The 24539-nt window shown below is 42.6% G+C and overlaps 2 protein-coding genes across 9 annotated transcripts in view; both read left to right on the top strand.

The window, feature by feature from the left end:
- LOC121459135 (voltage-dependent calcium channel subunit alpha-2/delta-1) overlaps positions 1–24539 on the top strand; it is a 427825-nt gene that overhangs the window by 23621 nt on the left and 379665 nt on the right. The window lies entirely within an intron of this gene.
- On the top strand, positions 1131–1605 carry LOC121459137 (translation machinery-associated protein 7). Its single transcript, XM_041668672.1, has one exon. It carries the CDS (start codon positions 1165–1167, stop codon positions 1357–1359), a length of 195 nt encoding a protein of 64 aa, XP_041524606.1. The 5' UTR covers positions 1131–1164; the 3' UTR covers positions 1360–1605.

The following is a 24539-nucleotide window of genomic DNA, read 5'->3' as shown; positions in this document are numbered from 1 at the left end:
TGTGTCTAGGTAGTTTCTCCAGTGTTTGTATACTAAGCTAAGCCAGTCGCTTGTGTTTCTTCTTGTACTCCTTTCTGGCATAATCCCCGCGGGTCTCTTCCAGGCCTGGAAAACCTGTGATGGATGAATGGCACGATTTTTGCCAGGTACACTTACCAGTTAATAGAGGACCTATGAGGCTTTTAAAGATTAGTGAAAAAGGAGACTACTTTAAGAACTATTTCCTCTATTCTTTTAAAAGAAAATGATAGAATTATAAAGAATGAAAATATGAATATCTGTGCATTTTTGAGATGATGACGCCGTTGACTGTAGATTGACGTAGGTCACTATGAGTGTGTGAAAGCCCCGGTTTCACAGAGACTCACACCACCCTGGTCATGTAGAATCAGGTCAGGAACGCCGGGGCTGTTAGCATTATTAGCGCTTAATGGGCAACTGCTCGGGGAAGGCGTTTTTACTGTAAACATTCGGGACACATATGTCTCCCAGGGTGACTCAGAGGCTCTAATAGGTGGAATCAATGTGTCTCTCCTTTCAGTACTCGACACTGTGTTCACTCTGGCTCCAGGAGAGAATGCCTGGCGCGTGCTTTTAACACTGATTGCTGCTTTTGCTTCCCACAAATTAATACTTGATATTTTGCTGTCCACAGTTATAGGTTGGAGATGTTTCCCCCCATTTATTCGTTTGATACTGGTTTCTTCCAGTATCAGCTCTTTTATATGTGTGTCGGGTCAGATGCGACTTAGCCTTTGTGGTGGTCATGGATCCTTGAGCATGCCAGTAAATGAGTCTCTATTTCCTCATTAATAAAATGTATTCAGATTCACTCTCTTACCTAACTCCAAGAGTTTTCCTAACAATCAGTGGAAGCAGTGTATGTGGGGGCAAGTGGCGGACTGGAGGGGACACTGAGTGTAACGCATGTGGCCTTAGGCTGCTCATCTTCAGTAAGCCAGATATTGTGTGTGTGTGTGTGTGTGTGTGTGTGTGTGTATGTGTAGCACACGAGCGACTTTAAGACTGGCAGATGGTTTCTGTGTTAGGACTTTGCTTTACGGAAACTCATTTGGTGGAAGTAGTGCAGTTTGCGTACCGTTTACTTTAAATACAAGTCTGGTTTAGGATCAGGGTCTGGAGAAGGGGGTGTCTGGAGGAGCCATGTCGGGCCGGGAAGGTGGCAAAAAGAAGCCCCTGAAACAGCCCAAGAAGCAGGCCAAGGAAATGGACGAGGAAGATAAGGCTTTCAAGCAGAAACAAAAAGAGGAGCAGAAGAAACTCGAGGAGCTAAAAGCCAAGGCCGCGGGGAAGGGACCCCTGGCCACAGGTGGAATTAAGAAATCTGGCAAAAAGTAAGCTGTTCCTCATATCTGAGATGATGGTGACCCTCTTCCATTCCTATTTAAACATCTGGATTCCCTGCCATAACATCTTTGCCATCTACAGCTAGAATGAAGTGTTATCCTGGAACCTGTTAAACATCTGGATCCCCTACTATAACATCATTGCCACCTATAGTTAAAATGAAGTGTTATCCTGGAGCCTGTTGTACATTGTAGTAAACTTTTGTAAAAAAAATAATAATAATAATAATAAAATAAATAATAAAAAAAAAAAAAAAAAAAAAATACAAGTCTGTCACAGGCTGTGATTTTGCTTCGTTAATTGCTCCTTGGGTCAATTTTTGTCATTCCATCCATTATTGTTTTTAATGGTATCATTAATACATTTCAGTTCATTGTTCTATGAGTTCATTGATTATGGTTTTGGCAGATATAAAATTATTTTATAATGTTCATGGTGTTGTACCTTCCTTAAAAAAATGATGCATATACCTTCATTTTATATATACACAATACTGTATATATAAACTATATATTTTATACATAAAATTATATATAATTATTATATTAATATATAATTATATACATATAATTACAAATATATTTTATATATAAAATATATAAAAAACATACTGTGGGGAGTGCTACCTTTGGGCAGGTATACCACACACACGCATGCATGTATATACATACATACATATGCACATACATACATACGTACGTACATACATACATACATAAAGAGCATCAATGTTAAAAGCATGCATTAGGCATTTTGCCCAGGAGCCAGGTTGAAAACAGTCAGGTGTTGAAGATAAAAACGCCATATATGTGTGGCTTGTATAAAACTTATAGCCGTGTGCATGTTAGAGAAGTTAAATAAGTAGGTAACTTTGAACAAACCCACAGTTTCACAGGTCAGGAACGCTGGAGCTGTTAGTGTGATTAGCTTAATATCCCACACATTAAGCTATAAGCCAACACTGCATTTATTCTCACTAGGAAATAGTGAATGGATACATATATACTTTTCATTAATAAATTTAATTAGCATTAATTAGCATTTCTAATTTTGATCCTAGCAGTATATTATTCCTTGAACAAATAAAGCCAGCACAACAAGGTGGTGCCTAATTGAATTACAGGATAGCTTTAACAATGATTTATAATTTCTGAGTATTTTATCCTCAATCTTAATTGAGTTAATACATATATTTATACATATTTTGGGTTATAAATTATATATAATTAAGTTTGTATTTTACAAACTGTCCCTCTTAGAAACGGTGGTAACACTTTCCTATGAGTTTTCAGAAAACAAGAAGCGTCATGGAAGCAGCTGTATTCAATTCAGAAGGAATTCAAGGCTTGAGAGCGAACTGTTGTGCCAGCAACAGTCCTAGGAAAGTGGGGTTGGAGCTGGGCAGGAGGGGAACCTCAGCCCATCCTTGAAAATGTAGAGGAATCAGGGCAGGGATACAAATAAATTTTCTGGTGACCTATTTCCTCTCTGGCAAATGTTAGAGAAACGAACAAAGTAACATCCAGTTCCTTAAGTGCAGGGAGAGAAATGGGTCCTCCTCAGTCAGAATGTGAGGGGGGAAGCGATTGGCTAATAATGTCCTGTTAAGAAGGGGCTCTAAATTAAGATAAAGCAAATGCAGTCTGCCAAACACATATGAGAGAGAAATAGAGAGAGAGAGAGGGAGGGAGAGGGAGAGAACAGATAATGGAAGGTATTTGGCTACTTTAAATGCTATTATTTTAGCAGTTTTCCAGTTATAGCTCAGCAAGCCGGCCCCCTCACTTTGTGGCAGACTGATATCTAATGCTATTTCAATGGTGTGTAAGCATTTTAATTAAAGCTTTTTCCCCTCATCATTTCCTGTCTTTGAGACAGTTTGGGAAATGTGTCTGGTAATTCTGAATTTTCCACAGTTTTCTGACAACCTCAACTGAGATGTATGTTGTTAAGTCTAAATAGACTTTAATAGTTCCAAGGATATTTAACACAAATTTCTTCATTTAGCCCAAGAATCGATGATATCTGTTATAAAAAGAAAGGTGAGAAGCAATTCAGTAGATATATGTATATATATATACATATTTGAAATATACCTATATATGTGTATATTTGTATATATTAAATTCAACCAACAAATTTTATGATCCTTGAGAACCAAATCAGAGAAAATGGTTAAGCCATGCCAAACTGTGACCTGTTGGCTCTATGCAGGTAAGGAGAGTTATCAACGTCGCCCAACACAAAACCATAAGCATATTTAAAACATTGTGTACTGGACAGTCTTTCGTCAGCTTGAGATGAGCTAGAGTCATCTTGGAAGACGGTCCCTCCGTTGAAGAAATGCCTTCATTAGTTTGGCCAGTAGGCAAGTCTGGAGGGGGTATTTTCTCAATGATTTCTGCTGGAGGGCCCAACATACTGTGGGGAGCGCCCCCTTGGGCAGGTGGTATTGGGTGGTATAGGGAGCTGAAAATGAACCTGGCAGTTGGCAGTATGTAGCCTTCCTGTGTGGCCTGTGCTTCAGTTCTTGCCTCTGAGTTTTCCTGCCTTGACTTCCTATTTTGGATTGCTTCAGTGATGGACTATGAATACTGAAGTGCATATAAAACAAACCCTCTTCTTTCTGCCTGGCTTTTGGGTCATAGAACGCAAATTAGAACATGCTATGAGACTTCTGCGTTGTGATTTTTGTAACAGAATTGCACCATTCTCTAGTGTGAAATTTGTTGATCGGTGATTTTGTGTGGCAGTATCAAAAGGCTGGATACGTCTGGTAGACACCTAGAGCTGCAAACACAAATACGGACCGGAAAGTGAAATTGTGAACAGACAGACTCTGGTACCACTCGCGAGCTGGTGTTTTAGATCGACGTCTTAGCTGTGACCTCTCGGAAGCTGGTGTCTCCTTTCCCTTGTTGTCTCCTGTTGAGTGACTCCTACCCTTGCTGTCTCCTGTTGAGTGAGTCCCTTCCCTTGCTGTCTCCTGTTGAGTGAGTCCCTTCCCTTGTTGTCTCCTGTTGAGTGACTCCTACCCTTGTTGTCTCCTGATGAGTGACTCCTTCCCTTGTTGTCTCCTGTTGAGTGACTCCTACCCTTGTCTCCTGTTGAGTGACCCCTTCCCCTGTTGTCTCCTGTTGAGTGACCCCTTCCCCTGTTGTCTCCTGTTGAGTGACTCCTACCCTTGCTGTCTCCTGTTGAGTGAGCCCCTTCCCTTGTTGTCTCCTGTTGAGTGAGTCCCTTCCCTTGTTGTCTCCTGTTGAGTGAGTCCCTTCCCTTGTTGTCTCCTGTTGAGTGACTCCTACCCTTGCTGTCTCCTGTTGAGTGAGTCCCTTCCCTTGTTGTCTCCTGTTGAGTGAGTCCCTTCCCTTGTTGTCTCCTGTTGAGTGACTCCTACCCTTGCTGTCTCCTGTTGAGTGAGTCCCTTCCCTTGTTGTCTCCTGTTGAGTGAGTCCCTTCCCTTGTTGTCTCCTGTTGAGTGAGTCCCTTCCCTTGTTGTCTCCTGTTGAGTGACTCCTACCCTTGCTGTCTCCTGTTGAGTGAGTCCCTTCCCTTGTTGTCTCCTGTTGAGTGAGTCCCTTCCCTTGTTGTCTCCTGTTGAGTGACCCCTTCCCTTGTTGTCTCCTGTTGAGTGAGTCCCTTCCCTTGTTGTCTCCTGTTGAGTGAGTCCCTTCCCTTGTTGTCTCCTGTTGAGTGACCCCTTCCCTTGTTGTCTCCTGTTGAGTGACTCCTTCCCTTGTTGTCTCCTGTTGAGTGACCCCTTCCCTTGTTGTCTCCTGTTGAGTGACCCCTTCCCTTGTTGTCTCCTGTTGAGTGCCTCCTTCCCTTGTTGTCTCCTGTTGAGTGACTCCTTCCCTTGTTGTCTCCTGTTGAGTGCCTCCTTCCCTTGTTGTCTCCTGTTGAGTGACTCCTTCCCTTGTCTCCTGTTGAGTGACTCCTTCCCTTGTTGTCTCCTGTTGAGTGACCCATTCCCCTGTTGTCTCCTGTTGAGTGACCCCTTCCCCTGTTGTCTCCTGTTGAGTGACTCCTTCCCTTGTTGTCTCCTGTTGAGTGACCCCTTCCCCTGTTGTCTCCTGTTGAGTGACTCCTTCCCTTGTTGTCTTCTGTTGAGTGACTCCTTCCCTTGTTGTCTCCTGTTGAGTGCCTCCTTCCCTTGTTGTCTCCTGTTGAGTGACTCTTACCCTTGTCTCCTGTTGAGTGACCCCTTCCCCTGTTGTCTCCTGTTGAGTGACTCCTTCCCTTGTCTCCTGTTGAGTGACCCCTTCCCTTGTTGTCTCCTGTTGAGTGACTCCTTCCCTTGTTGTCTCCTGTTGAGTGACGCCTTCCCTTGTTGTCTCCTGTTGAGTGCCTCCTTCCCTTGTCTCCTGTTGAGTAACTCCTTCCCTTGTTATCTCCTGTTGAGTGACTCCTTCCCTTGTCTCCTGTTGAGTGACTCCTTCCCTTGTTGTCTCCTGCTGAGTGACCCCTTCCCTTGTTGTCTCCTGTTGAGTGCCTCCTTCCCTTGTCTCCTGTTGAGTAACTCCTTCCCTTGTTATCTCCTGTTGAGTGACTCCTTCCCTTGTCTCCTGTTGAGTGACTCCTTCCCTTGTTGTCTCCTGCTGAGTGACCCCTTCCCTTGTTGTCTCCTGTTGAGTGCCTGCTTCCCTTGTCTCCTGTTGAGTGACTCCTTCCCTTGTTGTCTCCTGTTGAGTGACTCCCTTCCCTTGTTGAGATTTAGCCAACTGGTCACCAATGAACGTGAAGCAGCTGCTGTAGAGTCCACTGTCCAGGCAGTGGATGGGCTGCTGTGTTCCTATGTGAGAGGCAGTGCAAGATTGAGAGATTCATTTTTATTTCAGTTTGGCCTTTGGGAAAGAGGCTAAAATGTCCAGGCTAAATGTCTCTTTTTCCAATGAGATTACTTTTTCTATTCCAAGTTAGACTTGTCTGTGTCTGCCCGATATGAGAATCGCACAAAAATGTTGAAGTTCCTTCAATCAGGCCTAATGAACAAATCGGCCCCAAAATATTTTCTACTGAAAAAAAATCATGCCCCAATTTTTTCTACTACTCTTGTTGTATTGTTACATACACCCGGAAAGGGAGGAGACCCCAAGTGCCCCCGTGAACCTACGATTAAAAGTTCCTGAGGTTTTGTACTTGTGGAATCACTGTATATTCACGTAAAATATCATATTTTAAATACTGTTTCTTGACTCTTTGAATCATGCTGTGCTTACTTGAAGAATAACCTGTTGGCGTGTGTTGAGTTCTAGGTATCACACAGTATGCTGTGTTTTATATAGCCTTTTATTTAATGCTGATCTTAGCTCCATGACACAGGGGAAGTTATTCTTGTTTTACAAATGTAGAAACTGAGGTGTTGAATAGGGCACGGACAGCAGAGATGTGTTATGGTTTGGTGACCAGGTTGTGACTGTCACCTTTTGCCACCAGATTCGCTCTTCCTTACATTCCCAGCTCTCATGGAGCTGTTTTGGTATTAGAGGATTGGAATTAGCATTAAAACTGCCATGACCTTGCTTGGGAGAAAATTAAAGTTGGCAATAATAATAATAAGCCTTTGCTTAGACCTGTGATTTAGGGGTTAGAGATTTAGGCCACCTTCACTTAACTGAGGGAATGGTTGTACACTCTTCCAAAGGAGAGCGGATTTCATCTCCAGGTACATAAGTGTTAATGGAATATTTTTTTTCTCCAGAATAATAAGTTTGAAAAAAATTTTCAAAGTAAAACAGGAAAGTGAGTATTGAGCAGCTTCTTTTAGAACACCGTCCTGTAGGGGACAGAGCGGCCTTTAAGAAGAAAACTGGTGTTCTCTGTAGTTATGAATTAGGGACACCTGGAATGGATTCAGCCATGAGGAGCTGCGAGGGAGGGATATAAAAAGTTGAAAGGCTCATTGCTCGGTACTGAGGTCACCTGCCTCATCCTGGACTAAAATAGCGCAGCGCAAGTGTTGAGAATTCGTCCTGCCCTCCCTGGCTTTGTGCTTTTATTTTTAGTGCCTCTACCAGCAGCTGGGAGTAGCTTGTCCTATGTTCCTGCTTGGTTCTGTTTGTCTTTTCTCTGCTAGGCTCTTCCTCCCCTGACAGGTGGGACGACCTTCCTACCACACAAGCCTGCTTCTGGACGTCAGCTGGGTCCGCAGTGGCTTGCATTCCAGCCGCCAGAGATCAGCAGCTTTCCCTAAAGCCAAGCTAATAAGAGAGAGAGTGTCACATAGCAGCTGATGGAGGGATGATCACAGTGTTTAATAAAGAATGGATTAAATAACTGCTCTCCTAGATTTGTTCATAAGTGAACAATGAAAGGGTGTTGATTTCAGGGACTCCATGAAACAACTTAAACTGTGGTGTCACAGAAAGTCCCAACCTGGAAAATCCAGAACACTTTCTTTGTGATAAAAACAATCACAATCAAATTTTTTTTCATATTAAAATTGTCCTATTTGCATATTTTTTTAAGGAAATTGGGGGAGTACTGCTTTGAGATTTAGGTGTACAGTATTCAGTTTCTTCAAAGTGTAAGTACAGTCATTCAAAAGGTGAAGAATCTGTTGACTGTGCTGGTAGATTTACACCCCAGGTACCTGGAGCACGCTGGAGACCTTAGAGCATGCTTTTCCCAGGGACTGTCAGCAGTCTGCTTCTCTAGGTGAGGGGATGGGCTGTGCTAATATCCTGCACTGCACGCTTGTGTTCCCAGGTGTGTTTTCAAAATCAGCAGTGCCTGGGCTTTGTCGTACTTAGTGACGATGCTGGTTAGCGTGACAATCCTATAAAATCCTCCTGGGTTACAGTGCTCGGTAGCCGTGGTTTGAGAGCCTCTAAGGTAGACACAGCAAAAGTAACTGTTACCTTCTAGTACCTGTAGCCTCTCTCAGTTTTCATTTCCTCTACTAAGAGACCCGTAGAAGAAACAGCTTTGCTCGGAACTCAGGACCACGAGGGGTGCACCCACACACTAAGACAATGGGGATGTGCTATTGGGATCTCACCAAGGCCAGCTGGCCTAGGTCTGAAAAAGCATGGGATAAATCCGGACTAGCTGAACATAGCGGACAATGAGGAATACTGAGAATTCAAGAACAATTGCAGTGGGTTTTTGATCCTACTGCACGTACTGGCTTTGTGGGAGCCTAGGCAGTTTGAATGCTCACCTTACGAGACCTGGATATTGGTGGGCAGTCCTTGGGCTTCCCACAGGTCAGGGAACCCTGATTGCTCTTCGAGCAGATGAGGGGGGGGGACTTGATCGGGGGAGGGGGAGGGAAATGGGAAGCGGTTGTGGGGACGAGGCAGAAATCCTTAATAAATAAATAAATTTAAAAAAAAAAAGAAGAAACAGCTTTTTTAGAAAATATTTACATGTGTATAGGGTTATCTACCTCCAATTAGATTTGACTTCCAAAACCTTTAGAAAGTAACACTTAAAATGCTCTAGCATTTAAAAAAAACAAGCAACAAGGTTTTTATTAGCTAATAATCTAGTGTTTTTGAGTCTTGTTTGTACCTATCCATTCTTCTCTCTGAAAGTAAATGTTTTTCACTGAATCGCATTGTCTTGGGACTGCTTTTAATCAGCGAATCACCTTGTGTTTGTAACTGTTTGGTATTTCAGTATGATGTGTAGCTCAAACAAGGTAGTTTTGGATGTGGCTTTGATGTAATTCAGTAATGAATTTTAGGCAAACAGACTTTGGAAATTTCTAGTTTGAGCTCAGAAGTAGGAGAACATTAAGCAAGTAGAGACTGCACAGTGTGATTGAGAGCTGGAAGTTATCACATGAAGAGGGTTCAGACCTCATCTAGTATGCGCTGTACCTGCTGAGTAAAGTTTTTCTCCTCCTGATGCTCACCACTTCCCTTAGGTATTAATTACCTTTATTTCATGGAAGGCAAGGTTCAAAGAGCTTCCCAGATTGTGCTGTACCAAGTGATGAAGCCAGGAGTTAATTACAGCACAGCAGTCCCTGAGAAGCAGGGCTCGTTTGCTTCTCCTGCGCTGTCCTGTGTGAAAGAACAGAGATGAAAAAAGGGAAAAACACGAAGAGGCCTGGATGGTTGTGTGTTGGCATTAACCACGAACTTCCCGGTAGGATCAGGAGCCAAGGAAAGTTTCCAGGTGGCGGCGGGCACGAAGGGTGGGAGTGGGGTTGTACTTTTCCGAAGGTAGACTGCCTCAGGTGTTGGGGAATATTCTTCTGGCAGGCCTGTAGAGACAATAACTCGATAAAAATGCCCATTCATTTGGAAAGTATGGGCCATGTCCTGTGCTCTACCCAGGGTCCAGTCCCCAGAATTTGAGTACACATCACTGAAGACTTAACCATAATAGAACACTATCCTCGTGTCATGTACTACAGTGGCAAACATTGGGGATAGAGATAAATATGATACAACATTTTCTCTTTGCCTATCTTCTCGTGGGTCACTGCTGGTTGACTGGGTTCTGCTTTAACTGTTTGCATAGCCAATGGCGGTGGTGGATTCCACAGGTAGAGAAATCTCTGATGGGTCATCGGGCCTTTCAGAGTGCTCTAGGTGTCAGGGCAGGCTCCTGAAGGAGTAGAAGTCTGTAGAAAGAAACAATATTGAAGTTATATGGTTGATATAAGACATGTAGAAGCGGTCAGAGGTGGTGCCAAAGGTACTGGTCTGGGTGAATGTTCTGTTTGCCATTTATTCATATAACACTGCCTACGCGGAGAGGGAACGATTGTTCAGAATGCTTCCTGGTTATCTAATTTTGTTTTAGTTCCTTTACCTTTATATTTTGCTTCATACACATGGCTTAGAATGTGTCTGGTTACCCTGTGCTAGGAGGCACACTTCCCTGGTCTACTGTTTCAATCCCTGTAACTTACTTGGTGTGAAGACAAGTTTACCCCTTAGTTACCACATCTGTAAAATTTGGTGTGTAGTCTTATGAGAGATGCCGTCTTTGACGTGTTTCTGTATGTCTAGTGAAGTTGCTGACATTTTGAGACATTGAAAGAGGAATTATATAAACAAGAAAGCAATCTGTTATGTATGAGACTATATGATACTACTCTTTTTTTTTTTTTTGTGGTAGGAACATTCCACTAGATTTGATGTCTTTCTTGGTGACTGTCTCCTTGAAATAGAATGGCCAATTGTTATTGGCATAGTGATCCAAAGAGAACAGAGCACAGGCATCGAGCCCTCTTCCTTGTTTCATCATGATGATTCAATTGTTAGCATACTCTGATGCTTTGAATGAGCAGGAGAGGAGACTGGGAAGTTGTTTTCAAGGAATTCCTAAATCAGTGTGGGTAGCAAATCCCGTCTATGCACTAGAGACGTAGTGGGCTTTGTAGACTAATTATGTCTGTCTGTCTTTCCTCTGCACCTCACTGCTTTTATTACTAGTAAGTGCATTTCAAAATTATGAATTTAAAATAAAATTTGCGTTCATGTAAGCCACTTCATTTAAAAATTGTAAAGATCAAGTGTTGTGTCTTTAAAGGTCACTGTTGTTTTAGACAAAGAAAAACTTATCTCTGAAAGGCAATTTTCATGAAGATTAGCAAGTATTACTCTTATTATTCCTTCTTGTAGTCAGTGTACACGTTTTCAAGGAATTCAGCTCATGGGTGGTGAGTAGCAGTGTTCCTCCAGTGTTTGGCAGATGCAGGAAGTTAAATTTCACAGAGACCTGATGCATCTAGTGCATTCATATCTGGCTTGTCTAGAGGCCTGATGCATCTAGTGCATTCATATCTGGCTTGTCTAGAGGCCTGATGCATCTAGTGCATTCATATTTAGCTTATGTAAATATGAGACAGCCTCATGGATCCAAGGCAGCTGTGGTGGCCAGGTCTGCGCCCCGTTGTTTCTTTGAATTTCAAATGCATTTTATGGCTTTGGCCAAGTGAGCTCATGCTTACTACTAGTGTGCTCTCTTGTGGGATAACTGTGAGGGTAGCAAACAGGTCTCACTCAGTGAACACAGCTGCCAGGAGGTCATTAATTTAGGCTGTGCCGGGGCTTTGTGGCTACGCAAGTCAGAGTCTCTAGTTGGCAGAACATTTTCTGTCACATCCACCTTGTCAGCCCCATAATTATATAGAACAGTCAATTGTTGTGATAAACTCAGACATAGTTTTCTATAGGTTTTGTTATACTATTCCATTGATGTAATTTTAGCTTAATTCAGTTATCGTTTTTATATTCTTAGCACTATATTTTTTTTAGATAATTCTGCCAGATCGTTAATAATGCTTTTTTCTTGCCTAGACACATCTTTTCTCTTTTGCCTAGAAAACATTTTTGTCCTTCAATAAGAAGAGTAACTTCTGTATGACCAGACAAATAATTCAGAATTATGAAAGACAATATATATCACTGTTTCTTGCTATCTTCAACAAAAATTTACCTCAACAAAGTTCACTTAAATACCAATAGAATTTTATTTGTTCCATTTAGAAAGCTCTTGCTAGTGGAATGGCAGAGACTCACAATCAGCTAAGTTAGGAAAGGGCCCTGCATGCCCTGGATGCCTCTCTGTAAGCCTCCGCTTGCTGCCTCTGGTAAATATAGTTCAGCAGCTGAGTGACAGCAACAGCTACTGAAACCGAATCCCAAATCTCAGTGGGCAGATATCACTGATGTCTCTGGCCTCAGTGACCCCTGCTGACCGCAGTGACAGGGGGTGGACTGGCCGCAGTGGCAGCGTTTTCTTCTCTTCAGTTGAAAACTTGCAATACTGACTTATCCAGTTACTCTCAAAGCCAGTCCAAGTGTTGAATTCTTTTTTAGATAAAAAAAAAACCCTTTTATATATACAAAAGCAAGCAAGTAAGCAGCAAAATGAAATGGAATACTAATTGAGTGCTGTTAAGTCTTGAGCTCTCACGGAGAGTGAGAAAAGATCAGAGGCGGCAGGAATTGCCTGACCGCTGCAAGAATTCTTCTGCAGCCGCATTTGCACTCCGTCTGAGCTTGTGTCGAGCCCTGGATGAGTGCTAGCATTTCTAGGCTATGAAAAGAAAGGTCTAGTTAGCAGTCTGAAGTGAAACGAATCTGTTCCGATATCTTTTCCTACTGCTGATCCGCAGTTATCCAAGTTCCTATCATACCTCTTGGCCGCACATGCTACTCTGTGTCCTTCTCACGGCAACCCCGAGGTTCCTTCAGGTCACTAGCCTCCGATGTCCACTTGTGTGTCTCTCCTTGGCTCCAGCTGCAAGCATATGTTTAGACTCCATAGTAGAACTTCCCTGAGTTGCAAACACTGTATGTGAAGTTTCCAGCAAACCCCTCTACGCTCCAGTTACTAATGATAAATAGAGACAGTTGTTACATCTACGAACATCGTTTTTCTTTTAATTACATTTGCTGTCTTACGAGATCAGTTCAGTTGTTAGGAAGCTTCCGAAAACCCACAGTAGAGATGAAAAGGATGGGGCAGAAACCAGAACACCAGGCAGTACCATTTGTGATTTTGAAGAGGCTCAAGACCGCCCCCACAGTCCAACTGGGGTAACACTGTAAGATGTTTCCCAGAGGCTCCTGACCCCAGAGAGGTAGCAGCTTACCTCTGCTAGCGTTACAATACCTTCCCCTCATCAGTACAACAGAAACAAGAGGAAAGATCCAGAAAACGGCAGGGAGGGTGTCAGGGAAAGGACAGAACAGTGTGCTACTTAGTGTTATTAACTTGACAGAAACAGAGTTGTTTGGAAAGAGGGAGCATCAATGAAGCCAATGAAGATGGCTTCATCAGACTGTCTTGGGAGCAGTGTTGTGGGGGGAATTTTAGTGATAAATGGTTGATGTGGTAGGGCCCAGTGCCCGTGGTCTGGGCTGAATAAAAGGGAACGCTGCGGGAGCCATGGAGAATCTCCTTGGCATTTTCTCTTGGCGTCTTCTCCAGTTCCAGACTCTGGTTTTCTGGCTTGAGTTCCTGCCTGACTTCTTTCCCGGATAGGCTGTGATCTGTAAGCGGGTATCAACCCGTTCTTCCCAGGTTGCTTTGGCCATGGAATGGCTCACAGCAGCAGAAAGCAAACCAGGACACTAGGATAAAAGTGGGGAGAGGAAAGGAAGGAGATGGCGGGGCTGGGGTAAGAGCTCCGTCAGAATTCACATAAAAATCCCACATATCTGGGGCCCAAGCACCGGGGCTTACTGGCCAGACAGCTTTGTCTCCTCACGAAGATCTAGCCCAGTAAGAGACTCCGTGTAAAAAAGAAAGATGGCCTCTACCTGCGGAAACACACTAGCCACCGTCCTTTTGCCTTCGCACATGAGTGTGTGCCGCCATGTGTTCACGTGTGTGCACCTTCTCTCTCCCTCCTCTTTCCCTCTCTCCCAGGAAAGTGGAAAAGTCAAAAGAAGAGCTCCAGAGATCGACGGTATCCAGAAAGAAATGCATCCGCGACATGTTTATATTTGTGCACCTCCTCTATATCCCTATCACTTTATTTCTTTGAATTGTTTTAGATCCTCTATTTACACACACACACACACACACACACACACACACACACACATTTATTTAGCCTATCATGAGAATTAAGAAACATAAATTCATGCTTTGTCTTACTGAAAACCCTCTCGTTCAGATCGGCTTTGTGAATGGACTGATGTTTGTCCTCTCTGTGGCAAAGGCAGAGAAATTATAGGAGTGGTAAATTGGCTAATTTGCTGAAATAAAAAGCATGAAAAGCGAACACCCCTCCTTGCCCAGCTGTGTTTCCTCCCTCCCTTGATTTTTACAGTTTCCCTCTGCCGAAGATTGTGCTCTGAGCTGGGGAACTCGTTCCTGCCCACCAACAGTCAAGGCCTGTATGGCCTAAGTGTTTAAGGAATGGCTTCATCCCTGGGACTTTAGGTGAAGCTTAACTGGACACGGCCTCCCTGCTGGCTTTGTCGTTGGCCACTTTCTACCCTGGCTCCTCTCTCCTGTGTGTCTCTCACCAGGCCCTTAATATTCTCAATGCTTTTGCTGTTGATCCTTTGCAGCTCTGCTGTCTGAGCAGTCTGTCTCCTTTCTATCACGTAATACAGTTATTTTCTTTCATGACACAGGTTTAAAGCCTTCTTTTTCTAACGACTGTAAGTTTAGGTTCTTTACAATGTTATCTTGTTAGTTTTGTTTAAGTCTCCAAGTCTCACTTTTAAGCGCCCGATATTAAGCTTGCTTTTGATTAGATGAGGTCACATGTCCTTACTGCATTCACTGACATGGAATATGTACTCTACACACCTTCTGTACGCCTCATGACCTTGCCAGTGCCTCATCATAACTTCCATTGCTTGTACTGAAACCACTATCTCACTTTGTGTTCTTCTGCCTGTCTGTTCTCATCTTTTCCAAATACTGTACTTAAGGGCCCACATTGTAAAATACAAATATTTACATACACACACATATAAAGTGATTAAATAAAATAAGGAAGCAATATACAAGAATAACAAATAGAATTATGTTAGAGTATATTTGCTCAGATTACTGTAGGATTGCAGTCAGTTGGCGGAATAATCTTACCTGGTTTTACCCTGGGACCCATGACCTAACCATAGACCTTTTGTTCCAGTTAACAGTATCAAATATGAGTTCCATCTCATGGACCAGGGTTTAAACCCAGTCACAAAGTGGACCCCATATTTGTGCCGCTGTTGCCCCAGTGGGCATATCTTGCCAGGCCAGTTAGTGTTGTAGCCTGCAGGGCTCACACCTGTGGGAGACTGGCATAGGCTTTTCTCTTCAGGTGGCATGCATACAACCTCCCAGCACTGTAAAAGCTAGCCGTTAGGAATATATATTCCAGGTTGATACCTGCTTGACTTCTCCATGTCCTACGATCGAGGTATGTGGTGTCCCTATCAATAAGGTCTTACCGTCCAGATGGAGAGTGACCACGAGCAATGTCTGTAGTCTGTAATGTTTGAGGGTGTCTGTGGCACCCCACTGACCAACAACTTAAAAAGAGGTTACCCATACCTGGTGCTGGGCTTCTTATTTGATAGTTCTATCTGGGGATGGTGCGTCTCTGTTATTGTACTGTTACCCTGTAACTCAGCAATAAATAAAAACTGCCCATTAAGTTCTCATCTTTATACCCACAGACTAGCACAGCTCTCAGGCCTCCTCAGAGAAGCTTCTTTTTTTCCCCCCCGGTAGATGGTGAATAACACAGAGACTGACACCCAGCCAACATTCATACAATATGATACGTAGAGTGCTCAGCTAGAAATGGGACATCTAGATCATATGCCCTTCCTCCATGGCTCAGGGATCATCACAGAAGAGAGGGTGCAAAGATTGCCAGAGCCCAAGGGAGTTGATGGCTCTAACGACAAAGTATCTACCAGCCATGACAACAGAGCTGTAGATGGGAAGTCAGATTGGCATGCACCAGACTTACACAAGATCAAGTCAACCATAGTTCCAGCATGGGTGTGGGAGTGGTTTCTGAAGTTCCACCTTCTCTGTAGCTATTGGCAGCTGATGGTTACTAGGTTAGGGAGATCAAGTTTCAGGAATGTAGTCATTATACTTGCCTTGAATCTATATATTTTTACAGTTCTTTTTTTCTCTTCTATGTCATATAGATGGATGCAAGTCTTTCAGTATGAATATAACAATTCTCTTGTAGCTATATTCAAGAGAGCACAGTCATTGCCAGAGAAAAGTATTCTGGAAATATTTTAAAATATTAATGTTTCATTATATTAAGATAATTGTAAGAATATACTAAACCTTTTATATGTCTACTATTACCCTAAAATAAATAGTGGCAAACTTGTTTTGTTTTGAACCCCTATTTTAGGAGGCCGCTTGTTCGTTTCCCAGTCGCCCAGATGTCTGATATAACCACACAGAAACTGTATTAATTAAATCACTGCTTGGCCAATTACTTAAGTGTATTGCTAGCTAGCTCTTACATCTAGAATTAACTCATCTCCATTATTTTATATTTTACCACAAGGCTCTTGGCCTACCAGCAAGGTTTCAACATGTCTATCTCTGGCTGCTCCATGGCTTCTCCTCTGATTCAACCTCCTTTCTCCCAGCATTCAGTTTAGTTTCCCCATCTACCTAAGTTCTGCCCTATCAACAGGCCAAGGCAGTTTCTTTAATCACCAATGGTATTCACAGCATACAGAGGAGAATTCTACATTAAACCCCCTTTCTAGTTGGGTATATATTGTATTAGCTTGAATTTTGATCTATTTGTATTTTTCAACCATGGACACAGTACTGATATTGGAGTAACTAGATAACTTGCACACATTTCTGCCATGTTCAGCATGACTTGCATGCTTATTTTATTCAGAAAGTAGTGCTGTTCTTTCTATGGGAGGTCAGCACTTTCCTAAAACAAGATGGTCTTCATTCCTATCAGTTCATTAAAACCCTAAGGGTCTGTTTATAAGGAACAGTTCTGCATGCAAAACCTCTTGTTTCAGGGTCATTCACATATCCTCGTCTCCATTCTTTCCCCTCCCCCTCTCCTAGGAATAGCCTAAATTATTATACCTATACTTTTATGTTTGCAAGCTTGACAGAAACTATTGATAATTCAATTGGTACAACTTTTAAAATGTTAACTAAGTAGAAATAATTTTATTTTTCATGGTTGGTGGCAAAGGGACAGTTTCAAGCGGTTCTGTTTCCTTATGGCGTAACACAGGGCACCGGAACACTTCAACACAATAGGAAACATTTCTAATTTTGCTCAGCCTACTGATACAAAAAAAGAGCTGATATTTTCTTTTCTCAATGATATCTAATGGTCAGTTACTTTTGTTGTTTTCTCTCAATCACACTAAATCATTTCCTTCTAAGTTCCTAGTGATCCAACATGTCTCCCACACAGGCATGCTTCCAAAACAAAGGATATTTAATGAAGAAGTGGACTTCATGGAAAACTACAAATGACTAATTAAAGATGGGAAGGCTATTAGTCTATCAAGTTTCATCGACCTTCTTTAAATCCGATTGTGTGGGGCCCCCAGTTCACCCATGGAAACATGGCTTTCCTCTGTGTAAAGAATACTTAACAGAAGCCAGAAAAAGACTTATTACTTTATGTTTACCTCTTGGGTTTAAGATATTTAAAAGCCATATATAATAGTTTTATGCTATGTCCTGTCTTGGCCCGTGCCTTTAATAGCATAAAAGATTAAGTCATTGTTTGGAGCGTGAGTTGCAGTCCTTGGGTCCTCTGAAGCTGTAAAATGAGTGTGTCTGAGAGAGAGAGAGAGAGAGAGAGAGAGAGAGAGAGAGAGAGAGAGAGGCTCAGGCTCTCTGCGTCATTTGGTGGTCTGTGTTTTTAAGATCTTATATGGTCATCCAGACTGCTAGTGTTGTTCTTTATTCATGAATACAGGAGAAAGCAGATGTTAGGACATTGATGGAGACATTTGTTAGTAGGATTGCTGCCTTACTTAGATGGTCAGCTTCTTAGAGAATGCCTCTCTCCCCCCATTTATTGGCTTGTCCATTCTGTGCTCCAAAGGAGGAAAGAAATCAGTGCCCTTTCCTTCATATTTCTTCATGGGAAGTAATGGAATAGACAGGATAGAGTTAACTCTGTGGACCATTTTTGTAATGAGGGAATAACAGAAGCAATCAGTTCCTTTAAGATAATATAATTCCTAAGATGCTTAATTCAAAGGCATTTCATTAGGTAACTCTGTCAATTGTCTCAGTAATCAGCATTTCAACATTTTCTATAGTGGATTTATTATAGCTTTGTACATATTTATATGTATGTGAGCTTAAGAATTTGATTTCTCAAGGAAGAAAGATGGCCTGTAAGCCCCTTTACGTAGGATAGATATGGCTGCTGGGTTTTCTTGAACCAGTGGAACCATGAGCAATCACAGTATTTACTAATAAACTGCTTTTTAAAAAAATAGAAATAGCGCTTTGCATCTTTGCTGTTCGCTTCATCTTAGGTTCCTTGCTAATGCGATTTCTTGTCAACGCTCTAGTCTTTATTCTTTACTTTTCAAGGGACTCTCTGGAGAATCTATCCCATTTCAACCCTGTGTCATCTGAGTGTGGTTAGTTAGCTGAGAGCAGGCAGAGTATTCAAGGTTCCCAAGAGGCCGTCTTTTACTCCAAGAGACCACAAAGCTTTACATGCCGCTGTTGGTATTCCTCTTTGTGTTAGAGAAAGATTAGACCTCCGAGGGGCGTTGCTTTGTTCTGTCCTGTTCTTGCAGGTACTCTTGCGCACTTGAGGTGGTTCAGAGCGTTTTGCAGTGTGTGATTCTAATATCCATGTGGGCTTTGCCCTTTCTATGAACCTTCTCAGATTTCTGCAGTGCTGTCTCATCTTCTACTGCTTGCTCTGTCTTATTCCCTGAAGACCCCAGAGCAAGTCACACTCACTCCAATTGTCTTTTCTCCTGAGCATTCTTGTACATTTTAAAAAGCCAGTAGAGCAACTCAGAGCAGCACGTGAAGGATCCATTGTATTATCAACAAGTTATCACATGTAGAAGATTTGCAAAGAAATACATGAAAATTTAAACTTCAAAATTATTTCCGTTGTTTATGTGTATCATGCATAAGGTCATCTATTAATCATTTTTGCATATACGAGTTTACACAAAACCCTCATAACCTAGTAACCTAGGTATGACTACTTGTGGTGTGGAACAATTGTCTATTTCTTTCAATTATGCTTTAAATAAACGCTGATTGGCCAGTAGCCAGGCAGGAAGTATAGGCAGGACAGCCAGACAGGAAGTAGAGGAGAATCAATGGGAACAGGAGAACTCTGGGAAGGAGGAAGCCCATTCCTCTGCAGTCCTGCCCAGATACAGAAGAAGGAAGTTGTGACCTCCCCACTGGAAAAGGTACTGAGCCATGTGGCTAACATATACTAGAATAATGGGCTAATATAAGTTATAAGAGTTAATAAGAAGCCTGAGCTAATGGGCCAATCAGTTTATAACTAATGTACACTCTCTGTGTCATTTTCTTTGGGGCTAAATGGCTGTGGGACCTGGTGGGAGGACAGCAACCAAGCAGAACAGAAACCCAACAACATACTTATGCTTAGAAGATGGGAAGATGGAGAAACTAGGATGTCTGTGGGCGCCAGTAAAGCAAGAATGGAGCATCCAACACTTGTCTTTGGAAAGTGGTCCAGCACCATATTTAGGAAGCTACTGGGACAGGCTGCCTGTGAGATGAGCGTGGTAGAGATGGTGTTTTAGATACCATTTTTTTTGGCTGTTGTACACTAAATTTTGCTTTTTTCTTTGAACAGGATGTATCTAACAGAAGAGATTTAGTAGAAACAACCCAAAAGGTTCTTTGAAAAGGCTAATCATGTATAATATATAATGAGCAATAAAACTAAGCTGTTGCTAGGTGGTGTTGGCTCATGCCTTTAATCCTACCCTGGTCTACTGACTGAGTTCTGGTACAGTCAGGTCTACACAGAGTAACTATGTCTTGAAAAACCAAACAAACAAACAAACAAACAAAACCAAAACCAACCAAACAAACAAAAACCAAGGAAACGACAACCCCTAAGCTGTCAACAATGGCCAAGTTTCAAATCCAGTGTCTGTTGGTTTCTCGTGTGCATTAATGCATGTGTGATGGAAGAAAGTAATGACAATTCTGATTTTTTGTAATGAAAAATTGTTTCTTCAGGAATTCTAAGAAATAAGAGACTTAGGAAATCCTGTCTTTCCTCTTTTATGCTGTGTTACCTTAAGTTTTTAAATTGTAGTTTCTTTTGTTTGTTCGGAGAGAGGGTAGAGCTTAAAGGCCAAGTCTTGTAGTGTGTGGATATTTTCACTCAAGACCTTTTAATTTATTTTCTTGATTGACATGTCTGAGCATTTGCAGGAGGTAAAGCGTGTGCTTTGGTTCTTGTGCTTGTTAGAGAAGGCTCAAACCAGCGTTAGCCGCACATCTGAAACATTATCATTTCTTGATGGTGAGTGCGTTGAGAATCCTCTTTCTGCTTGGAGAGACACAGAGCAAATATTTGGAATTGTCCTACTGGGCACAGAGCAGCAGTACTTTATTTGCGAGTTAAGTTTTGAGGGAATGTAAACATAGTACTTGAGGAGAAAATTCACATGTTCTCAGCTCAGTATGCAAAAAAAAAAAAATCAAACAGGGCCTCATAGGGATGTGAACTGAGCCCACCTCGTTGTCACATGCCCCATACCCTGCACTGAAAACTGCCCTGGAAAAGGGTTGCCGCAGTTAGGAGGTGTTTGCTTGCTGCTGACTCCCTTCTCTCACTCCCTAGAATGACTGAGCAGAGATACCTTGACTCTCATGAATCTTAGGGAGAATGGCAAATGCCATGGGAAACCAGTCACCGATGGAATTTATGTTAGTTGTATCGATTTCCTCTCTTCAAAGAAGACTAGTGGCTAAAGCATCTGGGGTTCATTTCCTAACTGATGCACTTTTTAGTTTGAAACATTTACATGAAGCCACCAATTAAAAAAAAAATCCAAACACAAATAAACCAGAGCCACCTTTCATAGTGATGCACAATGAGATTTCTATAGAATATTTCTAGAGAAAAGCGGAGTTGTTAGTAGAAACCCTAAACTTATTTCTATTTTCATATGAAGGAGCACTCTGCCTGTGGAGAGATGCAGAGACAGAGAGATGAGCTCAGGTTTACGTTTGAATTGGGGAAACTGTCTCAGGAAACTCCATCTGTGCATTTTAGGCATCTTCATTTCGGTGACTGTTTTGAAAAAATGGAAGAAAGGGTCGCTGCCATTATCTGGGGTATTTTGAAATGGAGATTAATTGAAATAATATCAAAGCTAACTCTGGCCGATGCTATTCAGTTTGATCACCCAAGCGTCTCAGATTAAACCTTCCTTTGGAGTTCTGAAATCCAGCATCTCCCTTGCCCCTTTCATTTCTGTGTTGTCCGTCTTTCCAGGACTTCATGAGCTCCTAAGTGGAGGGGGCCAGCCTTGCTGCTGTCCAGCATGATGAAACATTTGGGATTTAAGGAAACCTTACCAGACTTGACAGTGAAGTCTGAGCTGATCGTGTTGTTTAAACAGCATGTTAAAATGATCATATATACCTGCCTATTGTGCATATTGTTTCCTGCTAACAGGGTATTGATCGTTAAGAAAATGCTTGACCACACCTATTTCCAAGAGATGGAGTGCAAATACAGATGACCTTTCAGTTTCACTTACCAAGGGTTTCTATTTTATATTTTTTTATTAATTCCTAAGGAAGGACTAATGCCATAAATGACTTCACTAGCCACTCAGGAAAGGCATGTATGGCCACTGGAAGTTGGTAAGATGTTTTTTACCCTCAAAGAACTATCTTAAGTGCAATAATTAATAATTAAGACGTCACCTTTATTCTTAACCACATCATGCACAGTGTCTTAAATTTGCTGTCACTTTCTGCTGTGTACATTAAAAGAGTGTGTTTAATTCAGATGTTGCTATAATTCTTAGATATGATTGTTTTTCCTTGGTTGTTAAAAATCCTCGTAGCATACTTACGCGAGTGAAGAGAAATGACCTTGGCACATGTACGTGTCCAGCCTTTAGACGGCATACAACTGTCTTGTGTCTGCTCCAGGCTCGTCTGGTATGCTGCTGTCAAGCTGGTTTTTCTCTAACATCCCTTGGCTTCGGAAGGTTATTATTAATGTGTTCCAATGGAATCTGATACAAGAGTTAATTTCTTCGCTCCATGGCATGTGTAAATGCACCTCACAAATGTGTGTTTTTCGCTTGCTGATGACAGGCGACACAAAGTCCCCCCCAGGAGAGTGGAACAGGCAATAAGGACCGAGAATCCCCCAGAAGGGAAGAGGGGCTGGCAGTGCCATGTCATATTTTGTCTCCCTTAGCCTTCTGTTGTCTGCTCTGATGCAGTGTTTGCCGCGCTCCAAACAGGCCAAGGCCCTGCTTGCATAGCGCAAGGCTGCAGAAGGCCGAAGTGTTCATAGCCATTTCTTTCACCGTGAACATTTCTTAGTTGCTGGAAAAGCTTTGCTTTCTGCTATTCTGAGTGTGTTTCTAACGTCTAAGCCTAAATATTGATTGCAAGACTTAGGTACTATTCATAGATAAACAACAGCCTTACATGCAGGATTGAAAAATATTCTTTAGGTTTATAGGTATTTTCTTGTATATTTGTAAAGGAATTCTTTTGGAAATAAACAATACGGCTTGCATGGAAAACGGGAGTTCCCAGGATGGAGGGTAGAGCCTACTGTCCCCGCACCGTAACAGAGGGACAGGCACAGCAGAGCTCTCTCCTCTGTCACGCATGTATTCATCCTGAGCATCAGGAAGAAACCCTTGTTGGAAGGACAGGGTCAGGGTGGAGTGTGGAAGTGGTGGCTAGCTTTTCTTTTGGAAGGGACCAGCGGCCGCACCTTCTCGGTTAGAATGGCAGCCGACCTGGCTTTCCACTTGTCTGTTGAAGAAAAGCACTCGGCGTGAATGGATGATGAGGCATTTGTCTGACCCAGGCTGTGGCGTGAGTGGCAGAAATCTAAATATTGCTGGAAGCTCATTTACAACCTTGGCTGACTTTTAGACTCCTGGGTGAAAGGTCACTGTGAGCTTTTTTAGCGAACTGAAGATACTGGAGAAATTACGTTGTCATTTTGACAGAAGTAATAGAATGGCCAAATCTCGAATGTCAGGCACTAAGAGAATTAGTCCGTTTCCAGGTCCCGTGCTACCATGCAAGATTTTTGTGTTGGAATGTCTTTAGGGACACTTGTCCTCCCTTTTATTTTTTGCAGCAGCATAAGTATGTAAGGGCATCAAGCCTATCATGGACTTTACACCCTTTCTGGATAGGCAAACATGTCACTTAGTTAGTTTTAGCCCCCACTAATTCATCTAATCTTTTCAGAACCCCATTGCAGGCGTGTTAACATTTATGGCCCCACAAAGAGTATTATGGAGGAGGTGGGCCCCTCACACTTACTTAGACAAGGGATGACAAACACAAGGTCATTTTCTGATTTAAGGGGTCACTTTCCTTTCTTGTCTGGAGGGCCACCAGCCCGCCCACTGCCCCTCCCCTAGCAACGCTCTGAATGGTGTCTGTGAATGGTGCCACCATGCCTCGGTGTAGGCTCAGCCCTGCCGGCACATGCCTGAATAGAGCAGGTGCAGGGCAGAAGTGAATGGGACAGCCCAGGATTGCTGCTGGGAAGCACACTCAAGTAGGGCATAAACTCCTCCGGGGGTGACCTCGGAGGGAGAGGGACAAAAGGGGCACTTCAGAGTCCCAGCGCCATCAGACAGAGGGTGCGTGCGTGAGAGGCCAGGGGGCTCGGTGGAGTCTGGCTGTCTGCACTTTAGTTCTAGAGAATTTCACAAGCGCAGGGCAAGCGTCAGCAGCGCAGGGGACTCGGCTAAACTTCACTGAGAGTCATATGCTGTAACCCATGCACCGGCCTTCGCCCCAGCTCCGTTTTGATGAGTCCCGGCTTCAACCTGAACTTTACTTCTGCTATTTTCTGTTCACTGTATCCTTTCTGAAGATGGCTTTTTCAAGTTAGGAAATTTGATTTTTCTCATTTTGGTGGGATTTTCTCATTATAGGATACAGGTAATATAAGTCCATTTGGATGTAGGATGTTTTGGGGGATCCTTATATGAAAATAAAAATAGTAAAGAAAATATTCAGGTTTAAAGAGATGGGAAAAGCAGGTGTAAACAAGAGGCAGGGTAGTTGGCTTGCAAATACAGTTATGTCACTATGAACTACAGTGTGGAAAGTCAGATGTAACTGTGTTAATCATATGGTTACTATAAATTGACCTGCAAATTTAGTTTACTAGAAGCAAAACAGGAAGGGAAATGAATTAAGATCGTAACTTCTGTCTGGATGTAATGTAATGATTGCCTGGCTGGATGTGATGCCTTCCTGGTGGCTAGACTTGAACGAAGGTCTTCCTCCGAGTTTTCAGCTCAGGGCTTCTTGAAAGGATACCAGCTGCCAGACTGGAGTTTGTAAGCCTTCTCTGACAGCTAGCAATAAAATAACTTCAGATGCAGTAAAAGTATTTCTTCTGGGTGTAAAGCTGTTTCAGTCAAGAATATGACTTTGAGACATGCAACAGTCGAGACTCGGAAGGACTGTCTTCCGCACAATCCGGCTTCTCTTCTCCAGACTGAGGCTGAAGGCAGGCG

The sequence above is a fragment of the Microtus oregoni genome, unplaced genomic scaffold (assembly GCF_018167655.1).
Source record: "Microtus oregoni isolate MIOR12 unplaced genomic scaffold, Mior012 000018F_ref0000195, whole genome shotgun sequence".
NCBI classification, from domain to species: Eukaryota; Metazoa; Chordata; class Mammalia; order Rodentia; family Cricetidae; genus Microtus; species Microtus oregoni.
Note: the sequence above shows the minus strand (reverse complement) of the source record. Positions and strands in the feature narration are given on the sequence as shown.